The sequence below is a fragment of the Corvus brachyrhynchos genome, unplaced genomic scaffold (assembly GCF_000691975.1).
Source record: "Corvus brachyrhynchos isolate BGI_N302 unplaced genomic scaffold, ASM69197v1 scaffold37, whole genome shotgun sequence".
Classification (NCBI taxonomy): domain Eukaryota; kingdom Metazoa; phylum Chordata; class Aves; order Passeriformes; family Corvidae; genus Corvus; species Corvus brachyrhynchos.
Genome location: NW_008239289.1, coordinates 1,754,801 through 1,770,191, shown reverse-complemented (window position 1 = coordinate 1,770,191; position 15,391 = coordinate 1,754,801). Strand labels below are relative to the sequence as shown.

At 39.7% G+C, this 15,391-nt stretch overlaps 1 protein-coding gene across 1 annotated transcript in view; it reads left to right on the top strand.

Annotated features, from left to right (window-relative positions):
• The window catches only part of RMI1 (RecQ mediated genome instability 1), a 5,208-nt gene extending 682 nt beyond the window's left edge, over positions 1-4,526 (top strand). Inside the window, exon 2 of the mRNA XM_008638425.2 lies at positions 1,679-4,526. Within this exon, the coding sequence (XP_008636647.1) occupies positions 1,707-3,590 (1,884 nt within the window). The 5' untranslated portion in view covers positions 1,679-1,706 and the 3' untranslated portion in view covers positions 3,591-4,526. The remainder of the gene's footprint in view (positions 1-1,678) is intronic.
• The last annotated feature ends 10,865 nt before the right edge of the window (positions 4,527-15,391 follow it).

Sequence of the window (15,391 nt, the reverse complement as noted above, 5' to 3'; positions counted from 1 at the left end):
GCAGCGCCAGCTGGGATCAGGATCAGCCTGCTGGATGCAGCCGTGGTGCGGCCTCACCCTGAGTCCTGTGTGCTGTGCAGGGCCCCAGAGTTTGAGAAGGACGGGAAGGTCCTTGAATGGTCCAGAGAAGGACGGCAGAGCTGGTGGAAGGGCTGGAAGGCACATCCCGTGAGGAGCAGCTGAGGGCTCTGGGTTTGTCTAGTTTGGAGAGAAGGAGGCTGAGCTGAGAGGTGACCTCATTGCTCTGTACAGCTTCCTTAGGGGGGATGTGGAGGGGGATGTACTGATCTGTTCTCCCTGGGATTTAGCGACAGGAGATGTGGGAATGGCTCAAAGCTGTATTAGGGGAGGTTCAGACTTGACAATAGGAATAATTTCTTTACCAAGGACAACAAGGCTGGTGAAAGGCCTAGAGAGTAAGTGGTATTAGGAGTGGCTGAGTGACCAGGGCTGGAGAAGCGGAGACTCAGGGGAGACCTTATCACCCTCCACAACTACTTGAAAGGAAATTGTTGCAAGGTGGGGTTCAGTCTCTGAGACTGACCTCAAGGTGTAACAAGGGAGGGTCAGGTTGGACACCAGGAATTTTTCACAGAAAGGGTGTTTAAGCCTTGAAAGGCTGCCCAGCGAGATAATGGAGTACCACCCCTGGAACTGTTCAAGAAGTGACTGCACATGGCCCTTGGTGCCATAATCTAGTGTACATGGTGGTGTTCAGTCAAAGGTTGGACTCAATGATCTTGGAAGCCTTTTCCAACCTGAATGATTCTATTCTAAGATCATGATCGAACACTGGAACAGGCTTCCTGTAGGGGTGGCTGATGCCCCAAACCTGTTAGTGTTTAAGATGCATCTGGACTACATCCTTAGTAATGTGCTTTTACTTCTGGTCAGCCCTGAAGTGGTCAGGTGGTTGGACTAAATGATCATTCAAAGTCCCTTCCAACTGAAATATGTCTGTTCTACTCTGTTTGTGCACAGCTACTTCCTAAACTAACAAGAAGTTAGAGTTTATTAGCCACTGATGTCCCTGAGATGATAGCTGCCAAGACTTGGTGCTATTGCAGCCAAGTCCTGCACTGGGTTTCTAGATAACAGTGTTTCAAACCAGCTTTCTCTTGTCCAGTACAAAGCTTTCAGTCACAGACTGAGAGTCACCCCTCTGATATTAAGTGTTGATAGACCACAGCTTGGTTCTATAGATCCTCTTACTTCTGTTCATAGCAGTGCTGGTGAAGTGGGAGAATAACATCTTAAGTCAGTTTCTAAAGTAAACTGGGTGTTTACAGCAGCACACACAGAAAGAAAACCATAAAAACAAAGAGGAAATATATTTAAAAACCTACTGCTCTTTTGGTTTGGGTTTTTTTGCCCATTCACTTTCCATCCATAAGAAAAGGATTTCAGTTACGTTTTTCTAATTAAATCAACAGAAAATAAGCTTGATTTCTTGTGTAAGTCTCCATACTTTTCTTATATTTTTCACATAATTTTTTATGCTGATAATTGCACATACCTTTTATGCTGATTGAAACGTTAAATGTTGGAAATCCCTGTGAATTTTATTGTCTGTGGAAGTGTTTTTAATTTAAATTTTTTTATATAATATGAGCATGAAACTTGTCCTAATTCAGTTTTTGTCAGAAGATTAAATATGGATTTTTGAATTCCATTATAGGGCATTCAGTCTCTTGCCATAAAAGAAAATGTCTACATCTAGCATTGCAGCAAGAGTGGAAACCTGGCTTTCATCCACATGGCACGTTAGAGTTCCCTTGACATGGCTGGAAGCATGTATTAATTGGATCCAGGAAGAAAATAGTGGTAGTAACTTAAGTCAAGCTCAGATTAACAAGCAAGTATTTGAGCAATGGCTTCTCACTGATCTGAGAGACTTGGAATATCCCATTTTGCCTAACTGTATCTTAGATACTCCCAAAGGAGAGCTATCAGGCTTCTACTCCATACAGATTGATTCACTGGTTGATGTTAGCCAGCCAGCATATTCTCAGTTGCAGAAGCTAAGAGGGAAAAGCACTGTAAATGAAGAAGTAACAGCCAGTACTCAGGCATTTCAGAAGCCCTGGGAAGCAAAGCCTACTCGGATGCTGATGCTACAACTAACTGATGGCATACATCAAATTCAGGGCATGGAGTATCAACCGGTGCCTGTTCTCTGCAGTAACCTTCCTCCTGGAACAAAAATCACTGTACACGGCAATATTTCATATCGTCTTGGAGTTCTTCTGCTTAAACCAGAAAATGTGAAACTGTTGGGGGGTGAAGTTGATGCTCTTTTTGAGGATTATTGTCAGGAAAGAGTCCTTGCTAGATTAATTGGAGAAACTGAGAACCCTAATGCTGTTGGACAAGCTGGACATGAACAGATTTTTTCAAGGCCTGTGGATGAATTAGAACAAACTCTTGGACCTTCAGATGAAGAGCTTTTGGCCAGCCTTGATGAAAAGAATGAATTTACTTTAAACAACCGAACATCTTTAGAAAGTGGATACTATAGTAGAACCAACAATTTTAATACAGCCTCAGGTTCACTGACTGCACACACTGGAAATGTTTTGCTACAAAAATCTGGAAATCTTTTGTCTCACTCAGCTGAACAAGTTTCACCTCCCATAGAATATGCTGATGACTTTTTAAATGACTTTCCTTTAGAAGATGACTTTCTTCTGGAAGAAGAGATGCAAAGAGAGATAGAAGAAGTGCCACCAGTGGTCATGAACAGAAACATAGGTTTAATTACTGGCAGACTTCCGCATACATCTGGAAGCTCCTGCAATTCATCTTTAAATCGCACTGGTGAAGAAGACAATGTGAATGAAAGAGATAAGCCCAGGGAAGCTATCAGCAAGGAAAAGAACGTGAGAAGAATGATATTTGATGAAGATGGAAATAGCATGAGTAAGTTTTTGCAGCACAAGGGCTTACGTCAGACCTGCAGTTCATCAGATTTTTCTTTGGAAAATCCTCCTGAGGAAGGGCAGAATTATACAGACCTAGATGAGAGCAGATGTAAACAGCAGCTCACTTCTGACAGCAGGGTATTAAATGATAATCCTGTATGTTCCTTAAAAATGGATCCGGAAGGAGATCAGCAGAAACGTGATTCACAGATCTTTCCTTGCAAGACAGTAGAGGCACATTTAGATTTAAATTCTCCACCTTTCACATATATTTCCCTTCTCCTTGCAAAAAAACCAGAAACTGTTACAATTCTGAAAGTTAAATGTTTTATTGTCACTCTCACCGGAAACCTCACAAAAAGCAACGGGTCCTGGGGTATAAAGGCAAAAATTTCTGATGGCTCTGCTTATCTTGAAGTAGATTTTGCTGATGATATTCTAACAAGTTTGATTGGCTTTTCAGTGCCCGAAATGAATAGGCTGAAAAAGGATCCAGCTTTACGTCTAAAACTTAAGGATGGTTTAGAAAAATGTCAAAAACAGCTGATAGATCTCTGTTGTTTGATGACTATTGAGTTTAATCCATTTCAGTCTAAAGCTACTGTATTAATTCTCCAGGATACTGATGCTTCACATCTAGAACAATTGAAGAAACGTTTGAATAAATAATGTGTGCAAACTTGCAGACTATAAATTAGGAAATGTTTAAGTCAGATTTCCCTTGAAGGACTCTAGAAAGTTAAATTTTAAAGTTAACTGTTGTGTCTTTTATCAGGAGTTATAATGTAAAAGTGAGACAAGGAGATTACTTGTTGGAGCAAAACTGGGCAGTTTGTTTTTTATGGTGACAGTATTGGAATAAGATTTCAAATATTTCTGTCTTTAATTTTTCAGTCTGCAAAATCCTGTGTGTTCTAGACTGGTAATGCTGAGTGGCGGAATTTGTCAGGAAATGTATAACAATGAACAAACCATCTTGTTATTTTACTTTTTCAAGTACTTACCTGATTTTTAAAAGAAAGGTACAGGAGACTCAGTTTTTTCTTGGAGAAAATCAGTTGAATAAACTTAAATAACAAATTACAGTTTAAATACAGTCCCTTCTGACTATGCCAATCTGAAGACTCAAATCTATATTCACTGTGCAAGAACATAAAGTATAGAGAAATGAAAGATTGTCTTCTAAAGGTTCAGGTGTGAGGAAAAAAAATCTAATCCTATACAAAAAGGAGATGAAAAAAAACCTTATATTTTTAGAAATAATTAAAAAGAAGGCCAAGTGTTTAAAAATCTTTATTAGCAGAAAATTATTATATGGGGATTCTATTTTTTTATTGTCATGTAAATGCTAATCATTGCTAATAGTTTTGAAACTAGAGACAAACTCATTCATTAACTCCTACGGTTACTTGACTAACCTTTTTACACAGTAGTCAAATACTTGTGCTGCACATATGTTGTATAGTATATGTTTAATGTTCGTCTTAATTTTGATTGATTTTTTAAAATTTCTTCTACTAAAATAATATGTTAACGTTTTCATTTAAATTTTGGTGGATGCTGCTTAGTCACTTCGAAATAAAAATATGTATTTTGCTGGGTGTATAGAGTATGAGAAATTATTTGATTAAGTTTTTTGTTCTTCTTTTTTCTTCTTCCCGTCCTTTCCCCTTCTCTTATTTTTTTTTGGAGTTTTTTTGTTTGTTTTGTCCCTTTGGTTGATTGGTTTGAGTTGGGTGGTTTCCCTGTGAATTCAGAAGAATTAATATTCTGGCAGGAGTAGGGGAACCAATGACAGGAGCTGTCTGCCCACTGTTGGTAGTGTTTGCAAAGCATGTAAAATTGGTGGCTAGGAGAGGGATTTTTTTTAATTGACCTGTCAGTATCTTTTTTTCAAAACCTTTTCTTTCTTCAAACAATGTCTGTTAGGCTACTGAGATTTGCTGTGACAGATTGTCAGTATAGCCTTACTGTTCAATCCCAATTTGAGAAGCATGCTTCAAGACTCCAAGGGAAATTAGAGGTAATTTGCTAAGTTAGGCAAAAATGGAGGGAGATGGAGCATGGGACATCGAGGGTTTTCATGCTTGAGGCATGAGGGGTTTTAGGCTTTATTTTGTACATTTTAGAAATACAAACATCCCTGTGTCCCTTTCTTTCCTTGCCTTTCCCACTGTGAAGAGAATCTGAGCAAATGATAACCCTGTGAGCCACCTCTGAGTTTATTTTCTGAGGCTTTTGGGAACTGTACATTGTTTAGAACCATAACAGCAAAAGCTTTTGCCTGTCTGGATCCTACCTTGCTGGATCTTGAGTTACAGTTTCAGAAAAAATTGCTTGTTAGTAGGAAACTGACCAAGCTTCATTTCATGTAATCCTTGTAGAAGTTAGCAGAGCTGACTGTAAACCTTTAGTACTGTTTTATGGAAATATTTCTCCTATATTGAGTTAGGAAACTTCCTTTGAAGTTTTTGCCTTAGCATGTAAGAGGATAGGAGTCTTTAAACTTCAAACAGCACGAATAATCTGCAGATTTTATTCTGCTTGTGCAAAGCAAGAGTCATGTTATTCAAACTGCAAAATCAGATTAAGTGTTTTGTTTGGTTTAGATGATGAAGTCACACCTGCCCCTCCTTTTTCGCATTTGCGTTAAGGTTTAGCTATCTCTGCTACAATAATTGCATGTGTCTCCCATTCTCTTCCTCCCTCCCCCACCTTCCCACCTCAAAGGCAATGTTACTTTTCTGACATTCTCCTCACCCCCACCCTGCATTGTCCTTGTCTTCATTTTCAACATGTGCTTTGTGGAAGGCCACTCTCATGCCTGTGGTCCAGGGCAAGCAAGAAGATCTCAATAAAGCTGTTTACAGCATGACTGCTCTGCAGGTATTTCAGTGCAATTTTCTGGTGTATAAAGGTTTCCAGATCTGTGTTCAAGCTTTTAGAATTAAGGAGAAACATTGTATAGTTTTTCCAACAAAAAAAGAAATTAAATTAATGATATTGAGAAAACATGCTTAGTTAAGAGCTGATGTCAAACAAAAAATGGTTTATGTGGCTGTGCGTACCAGTCATTGATTCCTGCCTTACTCGTTTTATTTGCTCTCAGAATCAACTTTTTGCTTAGCAGTCTTGATGTTTTGGTGCAGTGTGTATGCATCGTGTGCATATATCACCTCACTGTACCTGGCAGTGGTGTGTGTCAGAGCCCTTCAGATAACCACTGTTCTTGCAGGCTGAGTTCAGAACACAGGCTGCAGCCCCATCAGAGGTGTGGCCAGATTTCTGGAGAGTGCAGCAGAGCTCTGGTGCCAGCTGCTGAAGGCAATTGTCATGGCAGCTGCTCTCACAAGTTACATGTAGCCTTCTGGTAGAGAGCAGCTTTTGCACTTTCTGTCATCTCTTGTCTATGTCTATCTACACTATATCACTAACTACTTCTTGTGATTATCTTTCAGGTGCCAAGCAGACTTCTGCACTTGCAGTGTATCTGACTGCAGTTTCAGAATCCATGTTCTTCACAAATGTTTTCCTTTTAATGGGAAAAATAAGCTGCTTTTTTTGTTGCTGGTCACAGTGAAAACTTCCAACTAATTTGGTTTCAGTATGTGAAACCTACAATATTCTCACACAGGGACATGGATGTTACTCTGTTAACAATGAAAGTTTGTTCTTGCCTTTCTTACGGTTATTAAAGAAAATGAAACCAATGAATGTGCTATGGCAGTGCCAAGTACCTACATCAGAATATCCTTTAAAAGCTCTGTCACTAAGGCAAGCTAGTAGAAAACAGAAGGCGCTCAGAAACTTTGCTGTGCCCTAGTTCTTTTCAAGGTATTCATTCTCAAACAGTAGAACAACGCCATGGCTAGTCCAAGAAATATGGCAGGTTTCCAAATAAACTAGGCTGGCAAGAACAGTTTGAGGACTAGTCTAATCCTACTGGATATTAGTTTGGCCACAAATACGCATGTCATTATAAGCCAGCAACTTCCTTCTCATTGAATGCAGACAGTGTTCTAAGGAAGCAACAGCTAGTTGCGATAATGTAATTACAAATCATGAGTGAAGATGTTAAGGGATTTCCTAAAAGGTATTCTGAACTTCTCAGTAATGTGACTTCACAGTAGAGGATTATGTATTTCAGGTCATATCAAAAGCAGAAATTTCATTGTAGTGGAATATGATTGGATGGAACAATAAACATAATATTTGGTTCTAAATACAGAGACCTATGTCTCACTGTAATAATTTGAATAAAAAGGTAATAACTTTTAGCTTTTTGCTATAGGGAGGAAAGAATGATTTATAGTGCAGTGTTTCTGAACTATCTGGTGGCAAGGAAAATTAAATGTATTTGTCTGAGAGGAAAAAGCAAAAAGGACTTTAAAATGTAAGTAACACCTCCCATTTCAGATCCAATTCTCTGGTGTTATAGTTCTAGAAGGAACAGAATACGAATCCTAATGACAGCAAATGAGAGGATAAAGGTAAACTGACATTGCAACTCTGAATTCAACAGAAGAGGCAAAAGTTTCTTGCAAATCAGCTGCTCACCTAAATGGATATGTATGACAGACTTTTGTATCAGTATTTTACTCTTTTCCTTAAAGATTTCTTTCCTAATTGTACTGAGTTTTCTAACAGGGTGAAATTGCAGTGTGTTGCTGTTAGAATTTGTCCAGCTGATTCTTTTCTTAAGGCTAAACAAACCTGGTTCTCTCATCCTTTCCAGGAAATGGCATGTGTTCCATCTCACTGACCACCTTGGCAGTGTCTGCTGGTGACCTGCTTCACTGTCAGTGGCTTTCTTGTGCTGAATAGGACAGAACACTCCACATGCAGTCTCACAAGTGCTGAAAGCAGAAGGCAGCTTGCTCTCTGGGACCTGCTTGCTGGCTCTGATGGTCATTGCCACCACAAGGTCACACTGCTGACTTCTGTTCAAGCTGCACGCAAGTGCACACAGCCCTTACTCTAAAGCTTCCTAACCAGTTGGTTCCCAACCCATACTATTGCATGGAGTTATTTCTGCTAGGATGAAGGAATTTGCATTTGTCTTTGTAGAAATCTAGGAAGTTTCTACAAGTGCACGTGTCCAACCCATGCAGTACTGGTTCTCTATCACTAATTGCTTTTTCTTCTTTTCTTGCCCCTCCCTGCCATGTGTGGAAGCTTCTCTACCACTTGCCCCGTATCTACACAGTAAGAAACCTCTTCCTAGAGGGAATAAGGTTGGACAGACATGACTTCACACTGTAGGCCTGTGCTGACTGTTTCAAACTACCATCACCTTCATGTACCTAGGTATGGATTCAGAGAGGATTTGCTCTAATTGCTGGGACTGCGGTCAGACTGTCAAGTTGGTAATTCCCTGGATCCTCCTCCTTGACCATGGGTGTGGCACTTGCCTTTTACCACTCATCAGGTATCACTGCAATCTTTTCAGTGTCATTGGGAGTGGCCTTGTGGGGACCAGCACCCTATCTGGTACCATGGGGAGTTGTATGAGTCTGCAGGGTAAAGTAGTCTGTTGCTACAAGGAGGTGCTGGTACATACAAGCTCAGTAAAAGAGACGCTCTGACTCTAAAATACAATTTAAAACACTAGTTATTAGAGCTAACACTTTCAGATAAAGGCACAGCCATGCAGGTAGCATAAGCTCTGGTACAACTGGCAGCTGCCTGCTGGCTCCTCCAGCACTGTGTGCTGCCCGAACTTGTCCCATCACCAAGAGATTTGCACAGCCCAGCACAACCTGAAGCCACCCTGGCTGTGCGCAGCACAGACCTGCACCTGCTCAGGTTGGCCGTGATGTGGGTCACTGAGCCCTCAACATATAATCATCTGGTCAACATCACTGCATTCCCTGTCCCATTACTTGCAGTAGACTGCACTATCTTTCTACTTATTGTTAGTAGGCTTGGGAAAATGGGAGCTCTTCTTGTCATCTACTCACAAATCACCTGCTTCTTTGGGTATATGTGTTGCCTGTGTGAGCTGTAAGTTATTTAGGCTGTATCACAGGTTTCATACTGTAATACAAATCACAGTTAATGCTGGCTTTAAAATAGTTTTGCTGTAGTGGGAGTGCAGATGGTGGAAGAGCATGTTTGACTAGATGATGTTATTTAAAAAGCCATGGTAATATATAACTTACTGCTTTGTGGCAAGTGAATACCAAAACATCTTTTACATTGTTTTCATGGACAAAACTAACATTGATTTCAGCAAAGTTCTGTTAATATAAAAAAAGGGCAAAATGCAGGCTTTACAAATACCATCTCAATTGGTAATACCTAAACCAGAGAGGTGAGCTGAGTTGGGTGAACTGAGAGAGATACTCACAGAAGGAGTTACAGATTAGAGGCCTTTCAGGATAAGGGTGTTTTCCTATTTACCAGGGGAGCTCTCAGAGAGTCATTGTGGCAAAGAAAATATGCCTAAATTCTGTGGCTATTCAAAAAGCAGTAGGAATTCCAATCCAACTGACCAAGAGAGAGCATATAACTTTCATTGGTAAGTGGAGATTGGAGCTTGGAGGCATTCTGTACTTAATGCTTCTCAGTAGCTAAATGAGCATCTCCCTGCACACTGACTTAGTTTTTTTAGCTTAATTCCTTGTATAAACTTCAGAGATACCCCATACAGTTAATTTAGCTGGTATAGACCACCATGACATGTTAAACAACTTTTTGTTTGCATACTTGGTAGGTTTGAAGTTTCTTCTAGGATGAGAATAATCTTTGCTATAGGGGGGACAAAAAAAGCTCTAGAGAGAGACCTGGAGAGACTCAATGGGCTAAGGACAGCTGCATGAGGCTCAATAAGGCGAAGTGCTGTGTCCTGCACTCAGGTCACAGCCGCCCCACACAGTGCTGCAGGCTGGAGGAGTGGCTGGAGAGCTGTTTGGCAGAAAGGGGTTTGGGGGTGCTGGTTGAAGCTGGTTCAGTGTAAGCCAACAGTGTGCCCAGGTGGCCAAGAAGGCCAATGGCATACTGGCCTGTATCAAGAATACTGTGGCCAGCAGGACCAGGGCAGGGATTGTCCCCCTGTACTCAGCACTGGTGAGGCCACACCTCCAATCCTGTGTTCAAACTCTGTCTCAACTCAGTATGTGAGACTGATAATAGAATAAAATAATAAAAAGCTCCTAGAGAGCCTGTCCAGGCTCCCCGTCCCCTTTGTCGACGAGGACACCCACACAGAGAAGGGCACAAAGTCTCATGAAAGGACTAGAGAACATGTCTTGTGAGGAACAGCTGAGAAATCTGGGTTTGTTTAGTCTGGAGAAGAGGAGGCTCAGGGAGGATCTCATTGCTCTCTACAGCTCCCTAAAAGGAGGGTGCAGTGAGCTGGGGGCCGGTCTCCTCTACTGTGCCTGCAGTGAGAGGACCAGAGGAAATGGCCTTAAGATGAGACAGGAGAGATTCAGATTAGTTTTTACTCTTTATTAAGGCTTATGTCAGCAATGTGAACAATAAAATACTTAGTTGAAATAATCTCTTGATAAATGGGACAACATTACTAAGTATATTTAAACCACAAGAAAAGCACAAAGCACAACACTTTGTGAATGCTCTTCAGTAGGAGTATGTAGCCAGTAGGAGAGCATCTCACCACAAGTATGGAGAATAAAAAAGTACTAATGTGCAAAAGAATGAAGAAAACGAGCTCATACATGACATGTAGAAATAATATATTTTTGAATTTCAAAGGTGAGTATCATGCATTTGGTTTTTCAGAGTCAAGCTTTCAGTAGCTTTGTGTACCAGACTGCAGAGTTAATTGGAAACCAGGGAAAGTTAATAATCAACACAGACCCACAGGATCCAAATTCTTTTTGGCAGGAAAGAAACAAAATGTGATTACCACCAAACTGTGGGACGTTACACTGGTCTAGTTTTGTACTAACTGTGTGTTCCTAGGCATATGTGAAATCCAGTCCCACTTTCTACGCTCATAAGAAGACAATTCTATGCTTCCTTTTCCCTAGTTCATATTTGTCTATTTAGAAGCATGATGGAAGACACTAGAACATCACATTTAATGAAACTGATTTAGAGAAGTGAAACAGGAAGAAATAAAGGGAAGAATATTGAACAAGTCCAATACATCACTTCCCCTTTCATTGAAAAGCCATTTTTTATTTCTGTTGTTAATTATTATATACAAAAAAAATTGAAGTCTATTTTCATCCCTGCATGACATGCAATAGGGAGAAGTGCAGTTGGGTTACAGCCTGATGCAGCACTACAGGCTGGAGGAGGAGTGGATCAAGAGCTGTTTGGCAGAAAGGCACTTGGGGGTGCTGGTTGAAGGCAGCTCAGTGTGAGCCAAGTGTCCCCAGATGCCCAAGAAGCTCTATGGGATCCTGGCCAGCAGGACTAAGAAAGTGATTATCTCCCTGTACTCAGCACTGGTGAGGCGAGACCTCGAATCCTGTGTTCAGTTCTGGGCCACTGGTCACTTCTAAAAGGACTTTTGGGTGCTCTAGTGTGTCCAGAGTGTGGGGAAACACAAAAGGTGGAAAGGATTTTAGGTGTGAGAAATAGAAGCAGGTTTCAGAAAATAAAGGAAAAGTATTTAGGATTCAGCTTTGCTTGTGAAAAGATAGAAGAAGATACAGTTATGCAGCAGCAAAGACATTTAGAAACAATAGTCAGAGTTTCTACGTTTGGCCTAGATAAATTTTGAAGTTGCAAAAAATCTGCGTAGCAAGATAGAGTTTAAGCCTTATAATACAATACTGTATATTGTTATGTCAAGGCATAACAAGCCTTGTTATTGGCTGCCCTTGGCAGCGTGAGCTTTGTACCAACTCTGTCTCAACTCAGTATGTGAGACTGATAATAGAATAAAATAATAAAAAGCTCCTAGAGAGCCTGTCCAGGCTCCCCGTCCCCTTTGTCGACGAGGACACCCACACAGAGAAGGGCACAAAGTCTCATGAAAGGACTAGAGAACATGTCTTGTGAGGAACAGCTGAGAAATCTGGGTTTGTTTAGTCTGGAGAAGAGGAGGCTCAGGGGGGATCTCATTGCTCTCTACAGCTCCCTAAAAGGAGGGTGCAGTGAGCTGGGGGCCGGTCTCCTCTACTGTGCCTGCAGTGAGAGGACCAGAGGAAATGGCCTTAAGATGAGACAGGAGAGATTCAGATTAGATATTAGGAAATATTTTTTACTGATAGGGTGGTCAGGCATTGGAATAGGTTTCCCAGGGAGCTGGTGGAGTCACTATCCCTGGAGGTGTTCAAGAGGAGTCTGGAGCTGTCGCTGGGTGATGTGGTTTAGTGATTTAGGGGTTAAGGTGGTAGTGCTGGATGATGGGACTGGATGATCTTAAAGGTTTCTTCTAACCTTGACAATTCTATGACTATTCTATGAAAAGCGTATTTTTATTTCCGCTTAAAGGGTCAAGGATTTATTTTATTGATGTTCATAATCACAGTCTGAGAAGGAGGCACTGGTAGCACTAACTGCAGAAGATGAAAGTCTGATCTCACTTTTAAAGTACTGACAGAATCATAAACCATTCTTTCAAATAAAAAAAAACCTAAAATGCTAAGCTGAAAATATACATATGTTCAAAGAGACTATGATGGAAAAGATTGTGATTTGTGGTATTTAAGAGGAAATCTTGTGCTCCACTAACAGCATTTAGGAAATAAATGTAATTGCAGCCTAAATATTCACAACTGACTTTCCTGCTCCTAGAACAATTTCTTTTTATACTTACAGTTACAGCACATCATCATTTAGCATATGTGTACTATATATAAAATTTGGGCAAGTATTATTGCTATTAAACAACAAATCTATCATTTATTGTAAAGAAAAACAGCAGTTCTAATGGTGCCTAAGCACGTGCTTAGGTAATTTACCCTCTTGTACCAGATGTTAGTGTAATTCTCTCATACAGTTTCTCCGAACTAGGAAGTGCCATTAAATAGAAAGTGTAAATAAGGATCTACTTGTAACTTAAAACCTTCAAATAATCTTCCATTAGATACCTTTTTATGAAAACACATCTTTTGTCTTAAACCTTTTATTTACAAATGGGTAACCCAAATGCAGATATTGAAATATTCCTTTGAGCTGCGAAGAATATTCTGCCAAGCATATGTGCAATAAGGGCCTATATAAATACTATATTACTTTAAAATAAGTGTTAGTGTATGGAAGACCACTGAAATAGGTTATACTTTTTTGTTTTACAGGTGGTCAGATACAAAGGCAACCATCAGCTGTTAAGTGCTATGGGATCACATTGGATAGTGTGGGCAAAGACAAAATAGGAGAAAAGTAGATGTCTGACTTATGGGGCCCATTGCTATTCATGAAAGAACATGATGCTGATGCTCATGATATTTTTAAAATCAACATTATCTTTTATCCATGACCTTCTTATTTTCTAATACCAGTGTTGTAAAATATGAGTTATAATCTTTTAATGTAAAATAAGAGAGGACAGTGTGAAATAATCCTCTATCTCTAGCAAAGTACTTTATCTACTGTCTAATATTGGTGATGGTTGATAACTAACTGAGAGACCAAAAAGCCCTAAAAGTCTGGTTTTCTTCTATCAGATGATACTGGTTTGGTGACTGTTGTTTTCCAAATTGCATTTAAAACTCCTGATTCAGTGACCATTCTTCCATTTCTATTACTTGAAAAATAGAATTGGGAGTTAGTTTGATCTAATAATATCCTTATAATGGCCTTTATAATAATCAGTAAATTATGCCCTGGCTACATGTGCAAAAATAAAACAGTAGCATAATTGTGAACTAACTATTGACTGCTCAGTACTATTTCTCCATGCATGACTTGTTAATCACTCTGCAAAGACAGAAACAAATATACAAAATGCAGCATGTCTACATATGTTTTCCTTATTTTTTAGCAGTAATTTGTCCATGTGACACAGCATCCACTGTGCTTCAACCGTATGCTATGTATTGATGGAGCTTTTACAAAACCACTATCTTGTAGATAGAAATTAAATATTAAGGCCTCTGTTGCTGCTTCTTTGTAGAGGGAAGCTTTCTTTATAGAAGTTTTTTTTCATCTGAAGAGACATGAAAGTGTGTGCTAAGGAATAATATTAATGTTCTGATAATCTTAAAAAACTGATTTAAATCCACAGTTTACATTATTTATGAAGACTCATTTTTTTGAATCTAAAAGTCCAGTATTATGTCTTCAGTGTCATTTACCACTTTACATCTTCCTGAGAAATACTTCCAATACTTTCATATTGTATTATAGCAAGGATTTAAATGTTTAAGAAAAATGTTTTGTGATGGAAGTAACCAAACAAATTTTTATCATGACAGAAGCATATTGTAATATTGGGAAATTGTGTATCTTCATTTTGGGAGTGTAAGGAATTGTTAGAGGAGGAGAATTTGTTAGAGAAGGGTGGTTGGAGAGCAAGTCAGGTATCTTAAAGGAAGTGTATTTTGGCAAGATGCCTCCTTACTTGAGTGGAGGGGAAAAAAGCAAAAGCTTAAATAAAACAACTTAAAAAAACCCCAAGCATCATATACTGATTTTAATTTTTTTTGGTTTCCATAGAAAAGTCTGTTTAAATAAACTAAGGTTGCTGTCCTAGGCAAGGAACCAATGTGCTTTACACATACGGTGTGCTTGATGTTGCTCTAGTGGTATGCACAGACCAATCAGTAGCAAAAATTTATTGGACCCTCTCATAGGGTCCATCTGCCAAAAACTTCAGGTTGCTCTAATTTTTTTTACCATTCTGTCTCATTTGGAATGTTGTTGTAAGCAAAAACTTGTGTATTAGTTCTACAGAAGAAGCCTGCGAACCTCTCAGATGCCTTGGGTAACCTCATGCTTTTCAGGCACAGGAAGTGAATTTGTTTGGGTTTTATGGGGAACAGGTTTGGTGCAACTAATTATTTGTGGTATGATTTACACAGACTGACAATTGTTGCACATTGTGGTATTGGTATAAAGATGCTTAAGCTGATAAAATCTGTGCCATTTTGCAGAAAGCTGTGTAATAACCCCAGTTAATAAAATAACGCCCATGTTGCTCCGAAAATTTTAGGTAGAATTTGGCTGACTGAAAAAAGATTGACTTCATATCTTCGTTCTGCATTTGCTTTAGATCTGTATGAACCATCCTGGCCACTCAAAGTATTAAACCTTTCCTGGACCTGTTTTCATGCTTGCATGCTGTCTTCTATGGCTGAGTTAAAAACAATCAAAACCATCACCATTAGCCACTGGGTTAAAAATTCTCTGTAGTTGTTGGGCTGGATTTTAGCTTGGATCAATTCCCTGAGGTACAAAGGAGGAAATGCTGCAGGGGTAGAAAGAAGCAGGTGTAGGGATGTGGAGAGTGCATATGCCAGTTTATTGTGTGTGCAGCCATAGCCACTGTTCTGCTGAAGGATAGCAACAGGCATCCTTTGCAATCAGCAGCAGGAAAATAGGATGAA